The sequence below is a fragment of the Manis javanica genome, chromosome 14 (assembly GCF_040802235.1).
Source record: "Manis javanica isolate MJ-LG chromosome 14, MJ_LKY, whole genome shotgun sequence".
Lineage (NCBI taxonomy): Eukaryota > Metazoa > Chordata > Mammalia > Pholidota > Manidae > Manis > Manis javanica.
Genome location: NC_133169.1, coordinates 28419183 through 28444039, shown reverse-complemented (window position 1 = coordinate 28444039; position 24857 = coordinate 28419183). Strand labels below are relative to the sequence as shown.

Sequence of the window (24857 nt, the reverse complement as noted above, 5' to 3'; positions counted from 1 at the left end):
CTGAACAATTTAAGATTTTTTAAATGAATTGTGGTACATTTATAGTATTTAATACTATGAGGTCATTTAAATTGGCTACAAAGAAATTTAATGATGGGAGGAATTTAATCAACATCACAACAGTGGTATTCTTTGGAAGATTTCTTTTTATGCTTCACTGTGCTAAGCATTATTTTTCTTCAGAGTATAAAGGAATAAGAGGACAATCAATAGGAAGAAAATAAGACAGGGAGAAAAAAACTTCATCTAGCTGGGATAAGCACCTGGGATTTTGCAGATGCTATATTTCCCTAGAATTTCCTACACTTGCCTAGAATTTCCCTTTCTTTCTTTTTCGGGCAAACTCCTGGTTGTCCTTCAACATACAAATTAAATATCTCTGTGAAATGGTCCCCAGTTCTGTCTCTGGAGTGCCACCTATTGTTAATTTTTTCACATCAAGATATATATATTATAATTGCATCATTTTGTACCTGTGTTCCAAAAGCTATTTCTTCTTGTACAAGGTAACATGATTTTTTTGCATATGCCTGAGTATATTAAAATGTCTATTATATAAAATATTTTGGTAATATAGAGATTGAATAGATGCATGAAAGAACTAATAACTTTATAAAATGAATATAATAGATTAAGTGATTTCCAAGGAGGCTTCCAGGTTTATGATTCTTTCCACAGATATGCATATGAGTAAAGATTTCAGCTATAATAAATATTTGCTCAACAATATCAATAATTTAAAAGGTGAATTACTCTCATTTTAATTTTATGTATATTGCATGGCTACTTATATTATATTCATTGAGATGTTGATATTCTAAGAGGTATGTTGTAATTTTGTAAATCCCTTAGAGAAAGTTGCTCCTGATAGGCATGCTAATTTAGTTCCCCTATTCTTTGGGTCATCTGAGAAATAAAATCACGAGTTCATAATTTTACAAGGCCTCCTCTGCATAAATAAATTTTAACTCATTGAAAAGACGTTTTAATCATAATTAAGGGTATCAATTCAGTATTTTTGTAGAATAATGCCATAATGTTTCTGATTTAGAAAGCAAAAATACAACCTGTTTTTATAATTCTGAGTGCATTGTATTATTCATAACAAATACAAATAATATTTTCTAATTAATTTGAAGGAAAAAACACTTAAAATTAATCTTGCCAACAGTATTTAGTTTTGGAAATGCAAACTAAGTCAACTTACTTCCTTTCTCTAGAAGTGCTGCCACTGTTGTGACATTGTGTTTCATTTTGTAACCCATCTGCTACTTAGGCCAGATATGCATTTTCTGGATGCAATCTGTTGGTTTCCAATGGTTTACTACATGGTGGGCTCTATTGACAAGTAGGTGACAAGTCTTTGGCGCACTAACTGGTGTGACGTCCTGTGGTTTGTCTGTCATGTGATGTTCTCCTGTGTTGCATGATGAGTGTGATTTGTATTTCAGTATTGCAAAGATGATGTATTTTGCATGTAGAGCTTATGTTCTTATGTTATACATCTTCTATTCCAACTGCCTAAGCAGTAATCTGTTGTTGAATTAAGACAAATCTTGCTGCATGTGAATTTTGTCAATTATGTTCAGTTTCTAAAGCTTTATCAGCTTTGTGTCATCTATAGCAATGACATCACTACTATTGGCAAAGTGGAGCAGAAAAACCTAAAGACTCAACTAAATGCATTGATATCATTACCATAACTTTTGGAAACCTTCAAAATGATTTAGAAGTGTTTATTTTAAGTCAGGTTTGTAAATTGGAACATTTCCTTAAGTTTAGTAACATATCAGAGCCTGTATTTCTAAAAATGTTAAAGTAATTAAAAATTTAAATGTGTGCAATTTTTTCGTATTAAAATAGTTTATTTTATATGCATGAACATTTCACTATAAAAATATAAAAACTAAAGATAATAAAACTAATATTCCTATAAAATGTGTTCCACTCAAAAAAATGTCAGCCAGAGCCTTTAAAAACAAATGCTAAAAGATATCTACTGTAGATGCTGAAAAACTAGTTTTACAACTCCAAAAGTGTTTATTAGCTGTGGATACATTAAAGGCCAAACAAATTAACATATATTTAGCTTTCATTCTACATTAATATAATTTACACGATAAGTTGTCATAATACTAACCAACTAAAATGTAGTTTAACTAAAACTACTATTTAAATCCATAAAAATGAAATCAACCCATATGTTATGACCAGTGATATTACTTTAAAATGATAGTGTTCTATCAAAATTCATTACAAAGCAGTATATTTAAATGTAAAAGAATAAATCTCCCACCTGTCTTTGCTGATGTAAACTATGAAATGAATTCTTTCTCTGTAAAAGTATTTATTGGAAGGAAAAGAAGAACTGAGAGGATCAAAGTCCTAGGATTAGAGATGAAACAGCATTGTCTACAAATGGATAATTATTGAAGCTGAGTGATTGATATGTGTAGATTCACTATTTTATTGTCCTCTTTTGTCTGTGTTTTTACATTTCCTTAAATAAAAACCTCTGAGTGAATTAGATCATAGACACACTCTCTTATACTTGTACGTTCACATTCTAGTGCTTGAAAAGAAAGCCTTAGAGAAGAGTATCAGGCGACATTGTCAAGTAGATCACCCGGAGCTTTTTTTCATCCACACTGACTCTTTTCTTGGACAGCCATCTGGCGGCTGAACTGTGTGAAGCAACCATGGCAAAGGGAAAATAGGCCGTGGCGTTGTAGATAGGCTAGTGGAGAGAAATTATGACAGACATGGAGTTACAAGAATTGGTAACCTAATACGAAGAGGAAAAATGAATAAATCACAATATTAAATGGATATAAAAATGATTTCAAGTTTAAACATGAAGAATAAAAAGTTTCTGCATGACTCAGAAGGGCCATTCTAATTTTGTGTATTTTCTATAGATTTAAACTCATTTAATCATAAATGGCCAAGCAAGGAATAAATGACAACAGCCAGTACTCTGAGTATGGAATTAGGTGATGTACACAGGTATCGGCAGTTATTTAGTACAGGTACTCATAGTGAAATTTTTGTCAAGGTTCAAATTCATTGATTTTTTGCTGTTGAAATATTCACTTTTCCTGTTATAACTTCTATCTGTATATCCATTTCCCCTCAAGCTTACCTTCTACCACTTTATCTTTGCCTTTTCCTATATAGATCATTATAATGGAGAGATTAATTTTTTAATGAGGAAAAAAAGATTAAGAGCTGAAATATGATAAGTGATTTAAAATATAATAAGGTGTGTTGAAAGCATACGACTTAGGCATCATTTTTATCCATAATGGACCATATTACATTCACTTTCCATCTACTTCTTTCTTTTTTAAAAAGTTATGAATTTCCTACACCAAAGGAACTCCCAAATAAAGGATTCCTAGAGATTTAAACTTTGTCATCATCTTGATTGGATGTTATGGTTGTGGCCCTCTCACCAAAGGAAGGCTATTTGAAATAATATTCTGTTTCCACATTTTTAGCCACAAAATCTCTGCTGCAGAACATTGTTCCTGACTGAAATGAAATGTTTTTTTCCGGACTACTCCTGGGGATCTTGGACTCAAAGCTTTGTTAATATTCTCTCCTCTTATAAGAATAAGAAATTCTGCCTCTTGCCTTACCATGCAAGGAAAACAATTCTCTGTAATGTGACAGGGCCAGGCCAGCCAATCATGTGCTTGAAGAGGATCCTCAGGGAACTGACTCTTCAATTCAAGAATCTAAAAGGAACTACTATTAATTAAGTTTAATACTTCATATTTTATATCAGAAGATGTGGCAATCTATTAACTCACTTCTTCTTATCTGCCTTCAATCAGTTCTGTGATTTTTCTTATACTCATTCAAGTTTAGCTCCCTTTACCCAATTCAGTCCATTTTTCTAGTTTGTATGAAGCAAAGTCAATGAGATAATGGTTTCCTTGTTTCAGATTTTATTTTAATTCAATGGGAGAATGTTAGATAAAGTTTTTTTATCAGTGATAGAGAAGACTGACTATTATAACTCACAGGAACTTGTAACCTAGTTTAGAAATTATTTCATGCAACCAAAGAAATCAGGTTATTCGATCACTTGCTCAAAACTGACCAGTAGGCTTGAATGCAGCTGATATTCATATATTTTACATGCTCTTGGCTGTGTGGAACCAATCTATAGCACATAGTTTTACACAAATAAATAACTTTTAAAAATAAATATTTCACAGCTTTATATATCTTTATTAATCTTAACCACCTAAATTAATATGTGTTCATTTCTTCTTTTACTGAAGGCACTGTAGGTATAAAAAATGTAGATATTACATCTTTGAAATAGTGTGCTAACTGTAAAAACAAAGTTCTAATGTTCCTTTTCTATTTGATTTCAAATAGGTGTTTTGCATGCTTTATTGATATAACTGAACATTATTAAATAAGATTCTTAATGCATATGCTTTGAAGTAGTTGAGAACTAATGAAACATAAAGAGCCCCAAAATGGGAATTATTTCGTATCAGCAGGAATATTGTATTACAATCCTATTAACATCTACCGGCGCACATGCTGTGAAAGCTGCCTGTACAAGCACAGGGAGCAAGCAAGTTTTAGAAGTGATGTTAATACTGTGATTTATTGAAAGTCCATATTTCTTCTGTTGACTTTCATCAAAGCCTAGATGACTTGCTCAGGTGTGGGGTGACCTTCGCCGCCGACATGGTGGTGGTGGACAAGGAGAGCACCATGAGCGCGGAGGAGGACTATATGGCCGACGCCAAGACCATCGTGAACGTGCAGACCCTCTTCAGGTACGTGTCCGAGTGGCCCATCCCATCATGTCCTTACTGTTAAGTGTCTGTGACGTGTTTAACTCTGGCTTTGTGTATAAGGAATGAATATTAGACCATTACACTGAAGTTATGTTCATTGATTTGGACGTAAAACAGCCCCTCATGTAGGTCTGGCACTATGTGAAGTTTAATCTTGAACACCAGGTCATCAGTTCTTTTAAAAATGAATAGAATAATGAATCTGTTTTCTTGTATAGTTTAACAATAACAAATTCTGAAACATAGTGTGTAGTCGCAGCCGTGATTTGTGACAAACCATGCACGTTCTAGCTTCGGTTTCATGCCTAGTGATGGCCAAAGGGTGCAGTTACATCATGGGTGACAAGGAATGAGAGATTGAAAGGCTGAGAACAGGTAATTTACCAATGTTAGGAGCCAATTCATGACCTTATCCTCACTTTTTTTCCTCTCTTTTGTTAATTAGGCTCACCCAGATAGTAATCCCCATTATGGTCATTTTAGGTGACAGTGAAAAGGAGAGAAAAATCTATGCTATAAGAAAAGTCAGAATCCCCTACCAATGAAGACATCCACATCATTTGGAATGATTCTTCCTAAAATTGGTTTAAAATTTAATATCTAAAAGATCATTATTTCTATTTTATGAGTTTTGCAGAAGTCTAAAGGAAACATCTGAGCTACCAAATTATGAAAGTAAATAAAACAATATGAGCTCTATCATCATTCCCTCCTAACTCCAGCCACATCCCTTCATATTGTAGCAAAGTGTACATTGAAAGTAGTTATCTATTTATAGTTGTAGTTCAGAATTCAGAAGAAAAAACCTTGATGCAAGTCCCACTTAATTTGACTATTTATTATATGATCTCAGGCAAATTACTTTCCCTTAAACCTCAGTGTCTTAATCACAAGATTGTTTGAGATTTAAAAATACATAATGCCTGGCAGTTTATACTCACTGGATAAAAATGTTAGCTATTATAGTAATTAGCAATATAATTATCGCTTTCATGTGGCAGAATGGAAAAAACCACAGACCTTGGAAAGATAGAGCAACAACTTCATCTGGCACAACCTCTATTCCAAAGGTTCCAGCAGACGTTAACTCTAACCTTTAGTGTGTTTCTTATCCTTGTGGAAATTCAGTTTCCATCATCTATAAAATGCTTTTGGAAACTAATTAATTCATTGTTAATGTAAAGACTAGAAATCAGGCATGTAAAGAATTGGTCACAGCCTCTGGAAAATCTATCTTGAACTTATTTAAGAATCTGTTGATCTGGAAGAAGAAATCCTCTAATGTTACTATTATGTGGCAGTTAATTTAGAATACAGCTAACTAGTTATTGAGCTATATTAAGTACATTTAAAGGAAGAATAGCACTGGTTAAAATATGACAGATATATAAGCATTTTTTTTTCTCCAGAGAATGAAAAAGGAAAACACAGCATAGAAAATAAATGAGATTCATAGCCAATGACTAAGATAAAATCATACTTTTTGATTCCATGCTTGGCAAAAGCTAGTTAATAGCTTTAGTAGAAGAGGATCATGGCTCTTTCTGATTAAACATGCCATTTTAATTTTCAACTCACAGTGAGTTTTTTCTATTATGGTGCAGTTTCGATTGATTTGACTTTTGTTATATATTCTCTGAATGAATTATTTTCATTCCAAGATAATAAATCCCCATCTTACTGAGAGGTGCATAGGCCATAATTAGTCATTTAAACAAATTAATTGATCAGACTAACTAAAGGACAGATATGTATGTGTAATTGACTGTGCAAAGCCTGCCTTCCCTGCATATCTGGTTGAGGAGGCGATCACATGTCAAAAGAATGAAAGGATGAATGGATGAATACCTTTGAATTCCTAAACTATAACGTTACCTATCTTAAGAATATTTTAGAAATTTGTAATTTTTATGGTGCATGTGCCCATCTGGACTCAATAATTTTAAGCAGAAATTTAAAAAGAACTGTCAGAAACCTAATTGTAATTATTCTGTTCTCTCCACTCTCATGACTTTATGTAAAAGTATTTACTGTTATTTCATTAAATGAATATTTTTTAGGAAAAAATTCTATGGAACTTTTTTAATGGAGTAATTCATAAGTTGCTAATTTATGCATACTCAACTAGGTTAGTCTTACACGATAAAAAAGTAAGACACCAATAGGTCCCTGTGATATACAAAATATCATTTATAAAGATAAATGACCAGACTCATGCAGATTTGACAGTTTCATTTTATAGGTTCCATCAACTACCACACTTGGGGTCACTCTTCCACATTCCTTGAAGATTTTAGTTCCTAAGTAACTGTGATTTTGCTAACCCTGCTTCTACCATAATTCTTGATGATTTCAACAAATCTCCACAGATGAGCCTTTTGATCTTAGCTTAGTCCCCTATTTTCATGGTTATAGCCTTTACCTTGAAGTACCATTTGTTACCCTCCATATTCTCAGTTTCATTCAACTCTCTGAGTTAATATGTTTGTTTTCTACCTCATTTCTTGTAATACTCCCAACTCTTAAACAGTCTTTTATCCTCACTGGACCTACGACCCACTGATTCTTTTTCACTGTAGTTACCTGAGGGATTTTTCCTGATTAAACTCTAAGATCACTCATAATCACTCCTGTGCTGAAACCCTGAACAGATAATTACTGATTATCTAGGATGGGATAACACTGATCTCAACTCTCTTCTCCTTTTCTTTCTTCTACACCCAGTTTTCTGTTCTTTCAGGTTCTCTGCCCACCACCTTGCATCAATTTCCCTAAAGGCAGATGGCAACATTTGAGAGGTAGGATCTAGTTACCCTTATAAGTAAACATTAGGCAAAAGAAATCTAGTCACAGTGGCTGGTTCCCAGACTATTTAGGATTTAGCCCAGGGCTCCACGTCTAAGGGAACTAGGTCCTTACACACTGAGGATGCAAGAGTGAATAGTCTTAAAAATGATTATAGAAGACAATTTAGGTGATTCAAACTTTAATACATCGTGAAGCAGAAAGTCTCTGTTCCCAAAGGCTGAGAGAATTGAAAAATGGGGTGGGAGGTAGGAAGCTTTCAGAGGCTAAAGAATAAGGAACAAGGAGGAGAAAAATATGAAATGAATAAGGAACTAGGAAATAAGTATGACGTTCACAGCTGCCTTGGAATTTGGGGATTGGCTTCCTGGATATACTGTGTTTCTGTTCAAGTGGAACATTCACAGGTATCAAATGACTAAACTAAAGCACTTGAGTAGTGTCCTTGATGTTCTTTATTAAAGAGAAAAGAACCCACAGATTGCAGGGGAGCACAGTTCCTGAGGGATTTGGGGCAGGAGCAAGTTTTCTAAGGTGTTAGAAAATGTGAAGCAGAAACAGGGCATGGTTGGCTTAAGAGGTCAGGGATTTCCTTGTAAAGCTTGCAGGTTGTTTTCTAGCGTAAGTGAGCTAGTTGAGCTGAGTTGCTGGGTTGTGATTGGTGTATGTCAGGTTTCCCTGATGAGGGTTACCTGAAAGTGCAGGCTGACTTAGGTTAGATTTGTGTCATGGGCCAGGCCCCTGGGGTGGCCTCCATTCTGTGAGTCCCAGGGAAGGGACTTGAAAGTAATCTAAGTTATCCTGTTTCCCAGGCAGGAACGGCTCCATCTTGGGCTTAGAAATTCAATCAATAATGGCATCTATAAAATACCTCAGAAATTCCTTATATCTTCATGAACATTATTAATTTCCTCAAACGAGAGCTGATTTCTAATTGACTAACTAGTTAGGCCTGTGATGTAGATAGACTATGGATAGCAAAAGAAATTTTAACTCTTGAATATGTTTTTAATTTTCCTATTAAAAACCAAAGTGAGCCACCCTGGGTGGTGAAATAGGATGCTGGCTGCCCCTGACGGTTATGGTAAACGAGCTCACTGGACCTATCACACTGTTTATGCTGAAGTATTTTAATGTAAATGAGAGGTTTACTTAAAAGAGTCATTCATCTGATATTGTTGGAACTTGAGATTTAAACCAGAAGTTTCAAAGGGTAATGTCACCTTTACTTTAATCTAGGCGCCTGAATGTGCCCACACTGTTGTGTCAGCCAGCCAGCAGGCTGCTGAAATGGCTGAGGGAGGGAATCTCCCCAAAGCACTCATACCAGCGCGCAGTCTGTGGCCGCGGAGGGGAGCGGCAGATACTGTTTGTTAAGAGAACACATCCTCAAGTCGGCATCTCCAAAATATTGTGGTCATAGAAACGTGCACACAGACATCATGGTTGTTTTATTAGAATAGTTAGATGGAATATTTTGTTTGGTTTGTTTATTTCTAGCAAAAAATCAAATCTTATGATCTGCTCAGTATCTGTATGTTTTAGGCGTTAACAGTATCTGAATGTATTACATTTCTGTGTGCTGTTACTCTTGTTGATGACACATTTTACTTTAGAATTTGTAAATGATTATGTAGCTATTTGGCCCATGCCATTTTAACAATTATTTTGGCATTCCGTTTTGATACGGGGCATTTTGACTTTTACATTTTCAGGTTTTAAAACTACTAAGGGCTATGTTAGAAACATCTTAAAACTGTGAGTATGTGAGAGCCCAGGAGGCAGGAATGCTATGGAATTCAAGTATGAAAATGAAAAGTCAGAATGCTCTGATTGACAAGTGATTGATATAATTGATATGACCTGTTTTGTCAGTCAGAATAAGGCTAAATTTGTTATTCAGAGGCTCAAATTGATCCCAAGAGCCCCTACCTGTCCAGTTTACTTGGAAATACAGCTTCACTTGACAGGCCTCTCTTCTCTCCAACTTGTCCAAGGACCTTTCAGAGTCACTCAATCTAAAAAGACCAGAGGTAAAACAGCATCTCATTAATTTACTAGCATTGTAAATGGAGGAGAGAAGGAGGAGGAGTTAGGGGAGAGTTCGCTTGGTGAGAATTGCTTTTTATATTGAGTTGCATTTTTAACTTAAACATAATTTTGTAGTTGAAACCTGGATTACATAGTTCAATGTGTCTTCATCCAGTGTGGAGATTATGCATTTGCCGGTTTGGCCCCTAAATGTTTCTTCCAGAAAACCTATCCAGGAAGTGTTTCCCTTTCCACATCAAAAGCCTAGAGCATGACATACAAAGTTTTAACTCAAATATTCAATGAGCACTCCTGAAGTTTGTGCTGGGGCAAAAGAGCCTCCAGCCTCAGCCATGCTTGGTGCCAGAATGAGCTGTTTTGAGCGAACAGCCCAAGCAGGCCCTTTATTGGACCCTTACCTGTGCTCGTCCCCTCTCACGGTGACTTTCTTTCGTGGGCTCTTCTTGGCCCTTGATGGAAGCGGACTTCCTCGGGGCTGACCTGTATGCCAGAGGTCCCAGAGTCCCTGGGTGAGAAAGTATCTCAAATACCTTACTCAGGAAAAACGCCTTGAATCTTAAACAATCGGCCCACCACCATTTCCAAAGACCATTTCAGAATACCAAAGACACTGAGAGATAAGGCTGTTGTCAAATTGTATCTTGTTAAGCCTTTCTCTCCCATTTGCCTAAGGGCCTTCACGTATACATCTAAGAGAAAACACTCAAGTGATTCTTCCCAGCACAAAGATCTAATAAAAATTGAATATCTGATTGCCAAATTTAAAGAAAAGTAGCTTCTCACTTTAAGATTCAAATTTCTCTTGCTTAAGTTTTACCTAACAAGACACTTCATATTGGAAAATACTGCACATTTTCACTTTTTTATGAAGAAATGTTAATATTTAAACTAAATTTTAACAGCCATATCAACATGTGCCTTGAATTAAAAATAAACACTTCAAAATGTCTGTCAGATGAACCTATCAAAATGCCCTATTTTGAGAATGTTTGCATGTCAATGACACCTACCATTACTCTCATTTTACTGAGAAAGAAAGCAAAAAATTGGAGAGCAATTTACTGGCTCATCCTAGCACATGAGGGGAAAAAATAACCTGTTCAGGCATCCGCTGTGTCAGGAGAAAGAAGATAAGAAACTTTTCAGAGTTGAGAAATAAAATCTTTCCTGGAGACCACACAGAATAATGTTTAGTACAGAATGGGTTCAAAATTAAATACTTGTTAGTGCTAAAGATAAACAGAGGCATATAAAAATTTTTGAGTTTATTTGTGCAACCCTGAATTCTGATGAGGCAAACAGGAAGTGGTTAGAGGCACAGGTGGAAGAGCAGATTGGGGATAGCTTGAGCCGCTGATTGTTTGGGAAAGCCTAGTTGCTTGTCTTTTGGTTTTGATTTCTTAACTTTGAGGCATTTACAGGCTTAAGGATTAGTTTGTTTAAGTAGGCTGCCTAGTAAGGTCTTAGAATTACCTCAGTATAATGGAATCCTTGTTTAATTAATTTAATACCAGTTTAATTTTTATTGTACAAGTGCAGAAATATTTAGTTTCGAAGTTTCTTGGGCTTATTTTGTCCTAATATGAACATATTATTTTTTCTTTTGTTTTCTGAAATTTAGCTGATCAAACTTGTAAGATAATGAGTACTCTGAATGGAAATACACAAACAAGTAATGGATCTTTTATCAGTTTGGAACTATCAGTTAACCTAAACTGACTCAGCAATAGGTCAGGAGGACCTCTACAAACTGTGATTTGTCAATGTACTATTATTAAGCATTCAAGGAAGTTCTGGGGCTGTGCAGGATATGATGGCTGCAGTGATGATCAAGACAGACATGGCTCTTGGCCTCAGGATGCCAACAGTCTAGAAGGGAAGAAATTAAGCAACTACTTAAAAATTTTAACTAGAGAACTATATGTGGCAACCACTGAATGAAGAAGAGTGTTATATAGACTCAGTCAGTAGGAATATCTGATACAGGCCCCCTGAGGAGCTGTCAGGGGCTGCGTGTGCTGTCCTTGGTCCTTGTCCCTCCAGCAACAAGGAGTTGAAAGGCAGAGACACAGCAGCTAAACAGAATGAAAATTTTATTTGAGTACACTCCAAAGGAGGAGCAAGCCAGAGTCAAGGTAGACAAAGGCAGGAAAGGGAAGCTCATTGAACTCCTGCTTGGCATTGGGCAAATCCCTTGCTAACTCCTGAAGCCAGGGTCACCTGGCATCCAGTGTCCACTTGAATCTGCACAGTGTGGGAACTAAGGCCCTACCACCCCAGGATTTGGGGGGGCCACAGAGCCCTGGGTGGTGTGAGATTATATTCTGAGTACTTCTCAAAACAAAGGAAAAGAGGTTTTCAGGCAGGCTACTAAGGAGCATGGTTGCACAGCTGTAGTCTCATCTGGGTCACCCAGGCAATGGGAACATACAGCCCAAATCAGAGCTCTCAGTAGCCCCTTCCTACTTACCTGAGTAGAAGAGAGAGAATGACATGCTCAGAGAAAGGGCAGGGTGGGCAACCTCAGAGAGGAGGTGAGCTTAAGGGTTTGGGGTCTGGGGTTTTATCAGGCTTTTTGGGTATGGGTTAGCACGAGGCATGATGTATACAGGTGATTCATAATTCCTTTGAAATATTGTCTTAAGAATAATGTTATTTAAGTAACTGTGTTGGCCCAGATTTCAGCGTTCTTTGTACACATAGGTTTATTTAAATTTTATTGGTCTGTCTCCTGCCTGGTTACAAAGTTACTTGATTAAGGGTCTGGAAGGAGAGGAAGAACATCATATAGGCTGAGTTAAAGAAAAATCTGAGCGGGCCTTTTTGTAGGCTAAGTAGATTTTACAATGGCATGATCTAATTGGTACAATGAGATCTAATTGGTTCTCAGATACTTTTCTTTTTCTGGGGAATATCTGGGCTTTCCAAGTTGCTCCTGGCCTTTGGAACTTTGACTAATTAACTCTAACTCTGTGAGTCCTTTTTGGCTCTCTGGTTTTATCTGGTTAACTCTTTGAGCCCATTTAGTGGGCTCCACTGGCCTTATTCTCTATCCACCCACTCAAGTCTGTTTTTCTGCCTAATAGAATGATAATCCTTTACTTGAAAGATAAACTAAAGTGGGCAAAGTGATGTGCAGAACATTCTCCATGGGAGCACCATATACAAAGGCTCTGAGATATGTTCAAGGATTTGGGGCAGAGCAAGGGAAAGATTGGTGTGACCTGAGGCCACAGTGGGAATCAGAGGACAGAAATATACATGGCTTTATAGATCAGGTTAATAAGTTGGTCTTCAAGAATAACATGAAGGAAATTATTGAAGGATAGAGAGATTTGAAATATTACATTAATTACAATTTGGGAAAGTAAGAGTAGGTGATAACAAAGCAGTTAGAAGACTTTTGCATTGTTAAGACTATAAGAGCATAAATAGCAAGTTAAAAAATAAAAAAGGAATATTGTCTTTAGCTTGGCACAAATAGCCATGGTCTTATGCAAGAAATATACATGTGTACATGGGAAATGACATAATTCAAGATAATGATATTGAATATGTATAAATACAATAATGATTCCTTTATATAGTGCAAAATATTTTTAATGTTTAGATTGTTTTATGTGGATAAAATTTTGAAATACAGCAGGTATCTGATATTTATTATACTTTCATGTATTATTAAGTCAGATTCAGGCCTAAAATGTTTAAAAAGTATTTGGAAAAGATTAAAATATATTCATATTTGGTCAGTGTTGAAAGCCAATTGTAGCCTAAAATTGGTGTTTTAGTATCCAAGTGTGTCTGTATACCTGTATATTAATGTATATGCTATTATTGGTGACTTTTGAGTGAGAAGAAATAGATCTAATAGAGAGTCATGAGGAATACAGACTATCTGGCCATTCTCCATAAAATAATCAAGATAAGTTACAGCAACCTCCTCACCAAGATTTTACCTACTAAGCCAAAAAGGCATGAACAAGAATTGAGAAAATAATTATTATCATGAGGGCATATTAATTACAAGAATATAAGGTGCACTACTAGGCATTTATAGGTAAACGTTGCCTTTCTAACTATCACATTTTAGTAGGAAACCTAAGGCAAGGATAAAGCCAATAAGAGTTTAGTGCAAGACATAGTATAATAAACAGTATAAATCAAAAACCAGGGAGCTAATGGAGGGAATGATTCTGACTTTAAGTGATTTTAAAACTTCATCTCAATTAGATTTGAGAGTGATAATAAATAAAGGTTGAGATTTCAAAATGTAGAGATTAAGGAGGAAGGTAAGGAGGAAAGAAAGTGCATTTCAAGCAGAAATAATATGAGAAGAAAAAGCTAAGAAAATAGTAATACCATCACAATTAAGAAACGATACCATGTGTATGCCAGACATGGTGCTGTGTTTCACAAATCGTATCTCTACGCTTTGCAACAGAAGTTACCAGAAGATGGGATTTAGTTTCCTTAACTGACTCAAGGTTACAGAACTATTATAAACAGTGTTCAACTGCACAAATAAAATTGCATAGAATATTAAAAATTAGCCAAATTGTCTTCTGATTGTTGGTTTGCTGATATTAATTCAATCAAACTTTTTGCAATTTACCTAGATCAAGAAATACAGTATTTGCTCTCAAAATGGAGATGAAGCCATATAATACAGGTTATATTTCTTCCTATAAAGAGTGACTTTCATAAAACATTTGATGGTATCATAGTTTACAAAGGATTTGATTAGGGAAGGCTTGCATAATATTTCATTATGATAACCAAAGGCATACAATTTTCACATATAACTCTGACAGAAAGTATTTTAAAGAATTTTTAGTGTCTTAACTGGAATGGTTACTAAAGCCCAGTGGAGACAGATATGAGGGGCAGAAAATCAGGGACGGCTCTGCCACAGGCTGGGGAACAGACCCTTTCGGGAAGCTGCTAAGCCTGCTGGCAGGCTCTCTCTCCCTGGGAGAAGGGAGATTGAAAGGAAAGGAGCGACACACAACAGCAATTCACCGGAGAGTTCCGCTTTATTAGGGAAAGGTGCTGGGTTATATAGGAAGGGGTGATTGTGGTGTTACTTCTATGGGGCTGGAGGCTGTTGGCTAGGTGCTGGGATTGGGAGGGGGGCAAGAGGTGATTGGGCTTCAGGTGGCGCCGGCGGGAACCGAAGACCCTGAAAAGAAGCCGGAAGTTTGCCATCTTACTGGTGGGGACCCTTCATTCCCCCCTTTCTCCTCTATGGGTTTGTGGGCTTTCTCTCTGACTGCTTCTTGCTGAACAGGGGCAGAGAAGGGAGTGAGGGTTTGAGGATTGGGAGGAAAGGGTTGATAGGACTCCCCACAGTAAGGATGAGTAGATGTGGACTTCTTCAGGTTGGAAATCAATGAAGGTTCCCTGTAACCATAGGTTGAGGACCTGTTGATTCCAATGGTGCCAAGAGGATATGGGTGTCAGGAGCCAGGTGTCTGCGGGCATTGTTTCCAGGAACAGTTTCCAGCGGAGAGAGGGGTCCATCTCAGCATGTGGTGAGGAGGTCACGTGAGGGTGAGGGGTCTTCTGTGGCCAGAAGCTGGTAGTTCCTGAGTAAAAGCTGGTTGAAAGCTTGATTAGAGATTTCCGACTTGGGATTTGATGAACTTTATTATACAGGGTAAGAAGAGACAGACGAGAAGAATGACTATTATGGGGCCTGCAATGGGCCAGAGCCAGGTGAGGAGGGGGTTTGTTAGTATTGAAGAGAATGGGTTGGAATTGGAAGCTGACTGGAGGCTGGAGGCAAGGTCAGTGAGTTTGGTGATGTCAGTTTCTACAATGCCGGATTCATTGATGTAATAGCAACACTCTTCCTGGAGGAAGACGCAGGTGCCGCCCTTCTCGGCTGTAAGCAGATCTAGGGCCCGCCGGTTTTGAAGGGTGACTTTAGCTAGCGAAGTGACCTGTCTTTGGAGAGAGGCTAGGGAATCGGCAGTGGATGTCAGGGCGCCCTCAAGTTTGGCGTCGAGATCTCTAACTGCCCATAGAGAGTGACCCAAGGCTCCTCCAGAAAACCCCACCCCAATGGCTGAGGTGATTAAAGAGATACTGACCATGATGGGAAGGAAAGCAGCCCTTTTTGTGAGCGAGTGCAAGGGAGGTTGGAGCTCAAGGAATTCTGCCATGCTGTAAAGTGTAAGCTGTGGGATTAGGGTGATGAGAATGCAGGGTGTATCGGAGTTGAGAGGTAGTGAGTTGAAAAGGCTGCCATTACACCAAAAGAAGTGTCCTGGTTGTGTAAAAGTCTTAGAGCCGGAGGTAGGGGTGTAGATAGAGAGGCAGTGAAGTGCACTGGAGGAAGGTGGAGTTGGGCCCACACAGTGGTGGATGGTGAGATTATCTGGGTATTCTGGTTCCCAAAGGGGTATGTCTGCCAGGGGACGGAGGGGTTGTCCTTCTGCATGGAAGGAGTAGTTGGAAATATTGAGGGGCACGGCGGCCAGCAGTGGGCACTGTAGTGATGCGCACAAGAAACAATTGGCAGTGTTGAGGGTGTGGTTGAGAAAGATGGTGGTGTCTTGAATGAGCTGTAACCAAGAGTAGGAGGAATAAGAAGATGAATAGGTGCCATCAAGAGTTTGGATAATGACTTTCTCGGAATGTCTGATATCTGATGCAACTTGAGAGATCTGGGAGCGAGAGGGAACATACTCTCGAGAGATATGAAGGGTACCATGGGGGGTCGAGGACCCCTTGTAGTAAACTGAGGCTGTTACTCCAGCAGCCCATCGAGAGTCCCAGGGATCTGGAATTGATAAGGAGAATGAGCCATTGGGATATTTCATGAAATGGTTGGAGGAGTAATACTGTGGGTACTGGAAGTCACCCATGTAGTGAATGGTGCAAGACCAGTAGGGGCATCCCCCGTAGGTGTCTTCCCATTGCCTGCAATAGGCTTGTCTTTGGTCATAGAGGAAGCAGAGGTAGGGAGAATAAAGGTAGCTGTAAATGAATACTTCGGTGGAGGGAGGAAAGTGGAGGTACAAAGGCTCAGAGCAGCCTTTCAGAGGGCAGTCTGATGTGACAATGAGGGCAGTAACTTTTGTTTGATGCTGTGTGTAAGTCTGCTTGACTTTGAATCGCCATACAAAGGAGGGTGGGGCGGCAGGGAAGACAATAGGAATGAGGGAAAAAAGCGAGAGAGCAGTAAAGGAGGAAAAAGTCATGATTCAGGTATGGATGGCAAAGGGGGTGCACGGGAGATGCGGAGCTTCAAGGGATCAGAGGGATGAGGCGTGGTAGAGTAGACAGCGTCATGGGCTTTATCCGAAGGACTCTGGATTGTGACTGATGGGTCTTGGGTGTCCAGAGAAGGTGGGTCTTGGGTATTTGGTTTCAACCTGGAGATATGAATCCAAGGGGTGACAGAGTTATCAGGCAGTGAGAGCTTGGCGGCCGAGGGGGTGCAGAGAATAACTGGGTGTGGACCTTCCCATTTCGGGGTGAGAGAGGGCTGATCCTCTGGTGGCTTATAAAACACTACTTGGCCGGGCTGTAAGACAGGAGGATTTTGGGAGGCGGATGGATCAGGAAGGAGCCAATCCTGATATTTCCACAATTCAGTGCGGAGGAGAGAGAGTAGTGGAAGGGCTATATTGGGAGGAATTGGTCCTTTGTGGGAAGGGAGCCCCGGGGGTAGAATCGGGCGGCCGTACATGATCTCAAAGGGCGACAAGAAGGAAGGTTTCTTTGGGAGGGCTCGAATGCGGAGTAGAGCTAAGGGAAGTAAGCGAACCCAGTCAAGGTGTAGTTCTAGAGATAGTTTGGTCCGGATGTCTTTTAGAGTCCTATTGGCTCTTTCTACTTTTCCTGAAGCTTGTGGTCGATAAGGACAATGTAAATGCCAGGGGAGCGAGAGCGACTTGGAGAGGTTCTGGATAATTTGGGCAGTGAACTCAGGGCCGTTATCTGATTGGAGGGAAGTGGGCATCCCGAACCTAGGAAAGATCTGGGTGAGGAGGATAGAGGCAACTACGGATGCTCGTTTGTTAGTGGTGGGGAAAGCTTCGACCCATCCTGAAAATGTATCTACTAGCACAAGTAGGTATCTGGTACGTCATACAGGGGGCATGTTAGTGAAGTCTATTTGCCAATCTGCAGCGGGGACATTACCCCTTGCTTGATGAGCTTTGAGGGGGGGTATTAGGGTTAGTGCGTTGGCAGATGGTGCACTTGCAGGTGATTTGGTTAAGTAGGGGTTTGTCTTCAGGAGAGAGAGGAAAAAAAGATTGTAAAAAATGGATCAAGGATTGGGGGTTGGGATGGAACAGGTCATGTAAGAGGCGGAAGAGAGACTCTTTGTCCTGAGAGCAGAGGGCATCTTGTGATAAGGCTAAAACTGCAAGGGCAGACGGATTGTTGTCTGGTGCGTTTTCTGATAGGGCAACTGACCGGGCTACTCTGTCGGCCTTGTTGTTACCTCTTGCAATGGGGGAGTCATCTGTTTGATGTGATTTGCAGTGGACTATGCCTAGTCGGTGTGGGAGTTGTGAAGCCTCTAGAAGTTTAGTAATTAAGGCTGAATTAGTTATGGAATTTCCTTTTGTGGTGAGGAGGCCTCATTCTTTCCATACTGCTGCGTGGGACAAGTGAATGTGGAATACGTACTTGAAGTCAGTGTAGAATGTGAGAGACGTGTCCCGGGCCAGAGTGCAAGCTCTGGTGGCTGCAGTGAGTTCAGCCTGCTGATTGGTTGTACCAGGGGGTAGGGCTCGTGCCTCAGTGACATCTTCGAGGGACACTACTGCATATCCTGAGTAGCAGGTGCCCTCATGTTTAAAGGAGGACCCATCAGTAAACCAGATGAGGTCGGATTGTGAGAGGGCTCCTTCGGAGAACGTGGAGTGGCACGGAAGGAAGTTGTGAAGGGCTTCCAGGCAATCATGTGAGGGAGTATGTGGAGAGTAGGGCAGAGGAAGAAGAGTGGCTGGATTCAGGGGCTGGCAGGGGAGGAAAGAAATGTTTGGATTTTGGAGGAAAGAGGACAGTAAGGTCAGAAGTCTGGAGGGAGGGAGAGTCTGTAAACTTTTGTAGGTTAAGAGATCTTTTAGGTGATGTGGGGACAGAATGGTAAGGGGTGCTCCGAATGTTAGTTTATGAGCTTCTTTCTGCAAGAGCTGTCCAGCGGCTAATGCCCGTAGGCAGGGGGCCCATCCCCGAACTGTGGGGTCTAATTGCTTAAAGAGATAAGCTACTGGGGCAAAGGATGGGCCATAATATTGGCCTAGGACTCCTAGAGCTTGACTGGACCTCTCATGAATGTATAATGAGAAGGGTTTTGACAAATTAGGGAGACGGAGAGCTGGAGCTTCTACAAGGGCTTGACGGAGCTTAATGAAGGAGTGTCAGGGTGAGGATGATAATGGTTCTTCAGGGGGGCCCTTGCTGAGGTCGTATAGGGGTCTTGCCAACAGGGAGAAGTTAGGGATCCACACTCTAAAATACCCAGCCAAGCCTAGAAAGGAAAGGATTTCTGTCTTGGTTTTGGGAATGGGTAGGTCAGAGAGGAGTCATTTTCTGTCTAAGGTAATGGACTTCCTTTGTTGAGACAGAAGGAATCCAAGGTAAGTGACAGAAGGGGAAGAGATTTGAGCTTTGACAGGGGATACTCGGTAACCTCTGGAAGCTAGAAGGTTAAGTAGAGAGCAGTGTCAAGTTGAGACTGTTCCCACGAGGGACTGCAGAGCAGAAGATCATCTACATATTGTAATAAAGTGGACTCGGGGTGATCATGGTGAAACTGTTTGAGGTCTTGAGCTAGGACTTGTCCAAAAATATGGGGACTATCTCGGAAGCCTTGTGGTAAAACTGTCCAAGTAAGTTGTACAGAATGTCTGGTGTGTGGGTCCGTCCAGGTGAAGGCAAAAAAATCTTGGGAGGAGGGGTCTACAGGGATAGAAAAAAATGCGTCCTTGAGATCTAGGACTGAGAAGTGGGATGCGGAAGCAGGGATCTGCGATAAAAGGGTGTATGGATTTGGAACTAAGGGATGGATAGGGACAACAGCTATGTTGATGAGGCGAAGGTCTTGGACAAGGCGGAAAGATCCGTTGTTTTTTTTTTAACAGCTAATATGGGGGTATTAAATGGGGAGTGAGTGGGTCTGAGGTAGTTTTTGTTTAAGAGATCTTGAATGATGGGTTGGAGGCCTATGAGGGCTGAAGTGGTTAGGGGGTATTGGGCCTGACAGATATACTGAGAGGGGTCACATAATTTGATAGAGGCAGGGGGACATAGGGCCATGGAGGGGCTTGTAATGTCCCAAACTTTGGGATTTACAGGGTGTATAAGGGCAGAACCGGAGCTTTCATTGGGTAGAGGGGTGTTGTCGGCTATGAGGGCCATCAGAAAGGGAGTACTGGGGGCTGTGGGATTGGATATAGTTATGGAAACGTGGAGGAGGGAAAGGATGTCCCATCCTAGTAAAGGGATGGGACACTGGGGCATAACCAGGAAGGAGTGGGAGAAAGGTATGGGACTGTCTAGGATTGTGCATAAAAGGGGGGCGTTTTAATGGGAAAATCTGTTTACCTCCTACCCCGACTATAGGAGTAATGGCTGGCGTGGTAGGGCCCCGGTATTCTCGCAAGACTGAGAAGGTGGCTCCTGTATCTAGGAGGAAGGAGATGGGGCGACCGTCTACTGTTAAAGTAACCATGGGCTCCTGTTTGGTGATGGAAATGGTCAGGCGAGAAGCCCCCGGGCCCCATCAATCTTCTTCTGCCAGCCCCACTACGGTGGGCTTAGGATGGGGGTTGTTCATCCAGCCTCCCCTTCAGTTGGTTGGGCAATCAGACCCCCAGTGGACCTTTTTCTGGCATCTGGGGCATGGGCTGGTAGGAGATATGGGGGAGGGGCACGCCCTTGACCAATGTCCCTCTTTTCCGCACTTGAAACAAGCTCCTGGGGGGGGGCTTGTCTGTAGAGGGGCGCCCAGGTTGTGGTTTTATCAGCTGGGCCAACATCTGGAAATTGGCCTGATCAGCTTTTTGTTTACGGCGTTCTTTCTCCTCCTCCCGGTTATGGAAGAATTTAAAGGCCACTGTTAGGATCTCAGTCTGTGGGGTAGCGGGGCCCTGTTCTAACTTTTTGAGTTTAGCTTTAATGTCGGGGTAGCTTTGAGCTAGGAAGTATGTCATAAGGACCTGTCTTCCTTCAGGTGTTTCTGGGTCCAGGCTGGTATACTGTAATAGGGCTTGAGTGAGTCTATCTAAGAACTCGGAGGGGGTTTCGTCTCTCTTTTGAATTATGTCTTGGAGCTTTTGAAAATTGACTACTTTACGAGCTGCCTTTTTTAGACCTGCTATTAAGCAGGAGGCAAAAATATCTCGAGAGTGGAGACCCATGGCGGTGTTATAATCCCAGTGTGGGTCTTGTTCGGGGACAGCAGTGGGACCAGGGGGACAGGTGGGGTCAGTCCTGTGGGTTTCGGTAGCATGCGTTTGGGCGAAGTCCCAAGCTCGTCTACGCTCTTCAGGGAGGAGAGTATTGGCCAGGACCATGAAAATGTCATGATGCATGAGGCTGTAAGACTGGAGGGTCCATTGAAACTCCCTGATGTAGGTCGTGGGATAAGTGGAAAAGGAACCTAGGCATTTCTTTAGTTGGGCTAAATCTCCTAAGGAGAAAGGGACGTGAACGCGCACTATGCCTTCGGATCCTGCTACTTCCTGGAGCGGGGCGATGATTTTGGGAGGCCCTCGGGACCGAGTCTGAGGGGGACTGAAGGGTTCTGGCTCAGTCTGTGCAGGGAAAACAGGTGATGGGGGCAAAGCCGCGATAATTTTGGGAGGCCCTCGGGACCGAATCTGAGGGGGCAAAGACGGACAAGGCTCTTTGGAGCTTAGTTAGAGGGGGTCTGAAAGGCTCAGGCTTGATTTGCGGGAGGGGGGAAGGTGAGGGGGATGGAGGAAGAGGTGGTGAGGTGAGGGAGGAGATGGGGAAAGAGGGGGAAGGGAGAGGATGGGAAGCTTCTGCTGCGGGGAAAGAGGCAGTGGTGGTGGAGGTAGAGGAAGGGGGAGGGGCTGTTGTAGGAGGAGAAGGGAAGGGAGAGGATGGGAAGCTTCTGCCGCGGGGAAAGCGGCAGCGGTGGCAGCGGTAGAGGAAGGGGGAGGGGCTGTTGTAGGAGAAGAAGGGGAAGGGAGAGGATGGGAAGCTTCTGCCGCGGGGAAAGCGGCAGCGGTGGCAGCGGTAGAGGAAGGGGGAGGGGCTGTTGTAGGAGAAGAAGGGGAAGGGAGAGGACGGGAGGCTTCTGCCATGGGGAAAGAGGCGGCAGCGGCGGCGGAGGGTGGAGGGGTTGTAGGAGGGGGAGGGGCCGAAGGGGGAAGTCTGTATGGCGGAGGCTCGTCTGCTGGGTCACAGGTAATTGAAGAGGGACTGGGAGTGTGTGGAGGGGAGGGAGACGGCTTGCAGGCTAGGAGAACTTGGGGCGGGGAGCAGGTGTTGCAGAGGCTGGGATTTTAAGCTAGGAGGCGAAAAGCTTCGATATAGGGAATCTCCTTCCACTTTTTCAGGCGCTGGCAGTAGTTAAAGAGATTGCGAGTGATGTTAGGATCAAGAGTTCCCCCTGCGGGCCATTGGTTGTTATTGTCTAGGGGGTATGTCAGCCAATCTTGGGAGCAATATTTACGGAGAAGTTTTGGTTTTATATCAGGCGTCAGGGAGAGGGTAGCCAGATGCTTAAGCAGGCATTCAAGAGGTGAACTTTCAGGGAGGGATGAGGAGGCTCCCATGGCTAAAGGACAGAGAAGGAGACAAACAGGGGAAGACAAACGGAAATCCTCGGACTGGAGGCAGACCACAAGGAGACAAAGGGCGTCCCCGATGATCCTTGGTGGTCTGCGGAAACTCCTATACAAGTCGGAATTTCTTGTGAAGTGTGGGTCGTCACCCAGACTTCCCTAAGAAGGCAGAGTGCCGGAGTCACGAGGTACCTAGCGCTAGGCGTTTTCGGCAGACTGAACAGGTTTCGGCGGACGAAACAGAAGGAGGAGGGGGCGGGAAAGGGAGCATTCTCATCCGCAAAGGAGTCACCTCGTTTATGGCTGTTGGAGGGGGGGGGGCTGAGAGTCTGCTGCAGCTGTGAAGGCCTGAGGTGGGGGTTTATGGCTTTTGGAGGAGGGGCCTGAGTGTCCGCTGCAGCCGTGAAAGCCTGAGGTGGGGATTTATGGCTGTCAGGGGAGGGGCCTGAGGGTCCACCGCAGCCGTGAAGGCCTGAGGCGGGGAGCGTTCCCTCCTCGTCCCCGAGCGTCAGGGCCTTGCCGGACGATCACGGTCAATGGCACTGCGATAGCTCAGGGAAGAGTGGCCCACCCCGGGGTGGGGGGGGGAACTTACCTAAAGGCCAGAGAGGAGTGGTGAGTGTGATGAGCCAGCGCCGGAAAAAGAGGATGAGGGCAAGCTGCTGCTGGTGTTGGGGGAAGACGGGGCCCAGTTGGGGTGTCCCGTTGGGTTTCGGCACCAATGAAAGGAAAGGAGCGACACACAACAGCAATTGACCGGAGAGTTCCGCTTTATTAGGGAAAGGTGTTGGACTATATAGGAAGGGGCATAGGGTGATTGTGGTGTTACTTCTACGGGGCTGGTGGCTGTTGGCTAGGTGCTGGGATTGGGAGGGGGGCAAGAGGTGATTGGGCTTCAGGTGGCGCCAGCGGGAACCGAGGACCCCAAAAAGAGGCCGGAAGTTTGCCATCTTACTGGTGGGGAACCTTCAGAGATAACCAATCAGCACCACGGAGTTAGAGCTGAAGAATGTCATAAACTCTTAGTGCTGAAGTTCAGAGACAGGGTTTGCATCCTAAACGGAGTGTTTTCCTCTATAAAGGTACTGAATCAAGGTGTTAAAAACAAACTTTGAGTGAATTTGAAGATCTAATTGGCTTTATTAAATAACTCATTGATCAGGTAACATCCCTTCTAGCAAACGGAAAGGTTCTCTTTTGGGCTACAGAAAAGGAAAGGTTCTTAAAGATAAAGAGGGAGAGGAGAAAAGGAAATTACTAGCAAAAAATACATTGTTTTAGACAAAGTTGCCTTCTTAAGGGAAATGGCTGGGGTCTGTCATTAAATTTCCTAGTGCTGACCTGGGATTTCCAGGTTGACTGGTGAGAAGTCACATTGCTGTGGGACTTAAAGCTGCAGTTAGGTTAGGTATTAAGTCTCAGTTTGCTGATATGGGGCGGTTTAGATCAGCTGGAGAAAATGGTTGGTTTTTGTCACTAACCAGAGTGTATATCCTTCAGAAATTCAGTCAGTTCTAGTGCCTGAGTTCAAGGTATGGGTTCAACCTAATGGTAGGAATTTTAAGTGGCTGTAACTGAATTTATAGATATAGTGTATGAAGAACAAAGCTGATTGTCATGTGAAGAGGCTGCCACTTATAGTATCAAAACATTTAAACCAAGAGAGCTACTAATGATGCATAGATATCAGTTAAAGATTAGATCACCACCACCAGTAAAATAAAAAAAAATTACTGTGGTATTTTTATTACTTTTCCCCTTTTATCTGGGAGAAAAAACAATGTTTGTGTGTGTATGTGTGTGTGTGTGTGCATGTTTTTGAAAGGGAGGTGAATAGGAAAGCTAATGCAAAGCTGTGGGACCTGTGAAAATTCTCAGGATCCTTTCGGAGAATTGGAACAACACTGTCAATTGAGCATTGGTCTGAATTCATTACAATGAAACATTATTTCAATTAAAATCTTTCCTCTTCTCACAAGTCCATTGTAACAAAATTTGACATTAAAATTGCACACTGTGAGAACAGGAAGCCATAGGATATCAAAAAGCTCACATTATGGACAACAAGCTTATCATGTGAAATTTTTGCCACACAGCATACTCATAAATTTTCATTTCAATATTATGCACAAGGTAACATTATGACTTCTTAAGTCAGTTTCTCTTTATGTTGTTTCATAATTTTAGAGAGAAGATGTCTAATAAAAACCAAATTACTAATTTTTTTTTTCTACTGATAAAATGTTGATTAAAATACTCTTTGGAAAGTAGTGTTTATATTTCTTGCATTGTACAGAACAAGTTTTGTGGCACTGCCTGGTGTTATAATTGCATGTGGTTTTATGCCAAAGGCTAGGAAAAACTCACTCACAAATATGTTATAAAAAATTCCATA

At 41.5% G+C, this 24857-nt stretch overlaps 1 protein-coding gene across 6 annotated transcripts in view; it reads left to right on the top strand.

Annotated features, from left to right (window-relative positions):
• KCNT2 (potassium sodium-activated channel subfamily T member 2) overlaps positions 1–24857 on the top strand; it is a 451692-nt gene that overhangs the window by 345547 nt on the left and 81288 nt on the right. For 5 of the 6 annotated variants that reach the window (XR_012125235.1, XM_073221980.1, XM_073221978.1 and 2 more), the window contains 2 exons: positions 1277–1348; positions 4671–4805. Coding sequence is in view for 5 of the 6 variants with exons in the window: in XM_073221980.1 (XP_073078081.1) it covers positions 1277–1348; positions 4671–4805 (207 nt within the window). In the remaining variant the exon portion in view is untranslated. The remainder of the gene's footprint in view (positions 1–1276; positions 1349–4670; positions 4806–24857) is intronic. The other variant, XM_073221979.1, reaches the window with a different exon arrangement.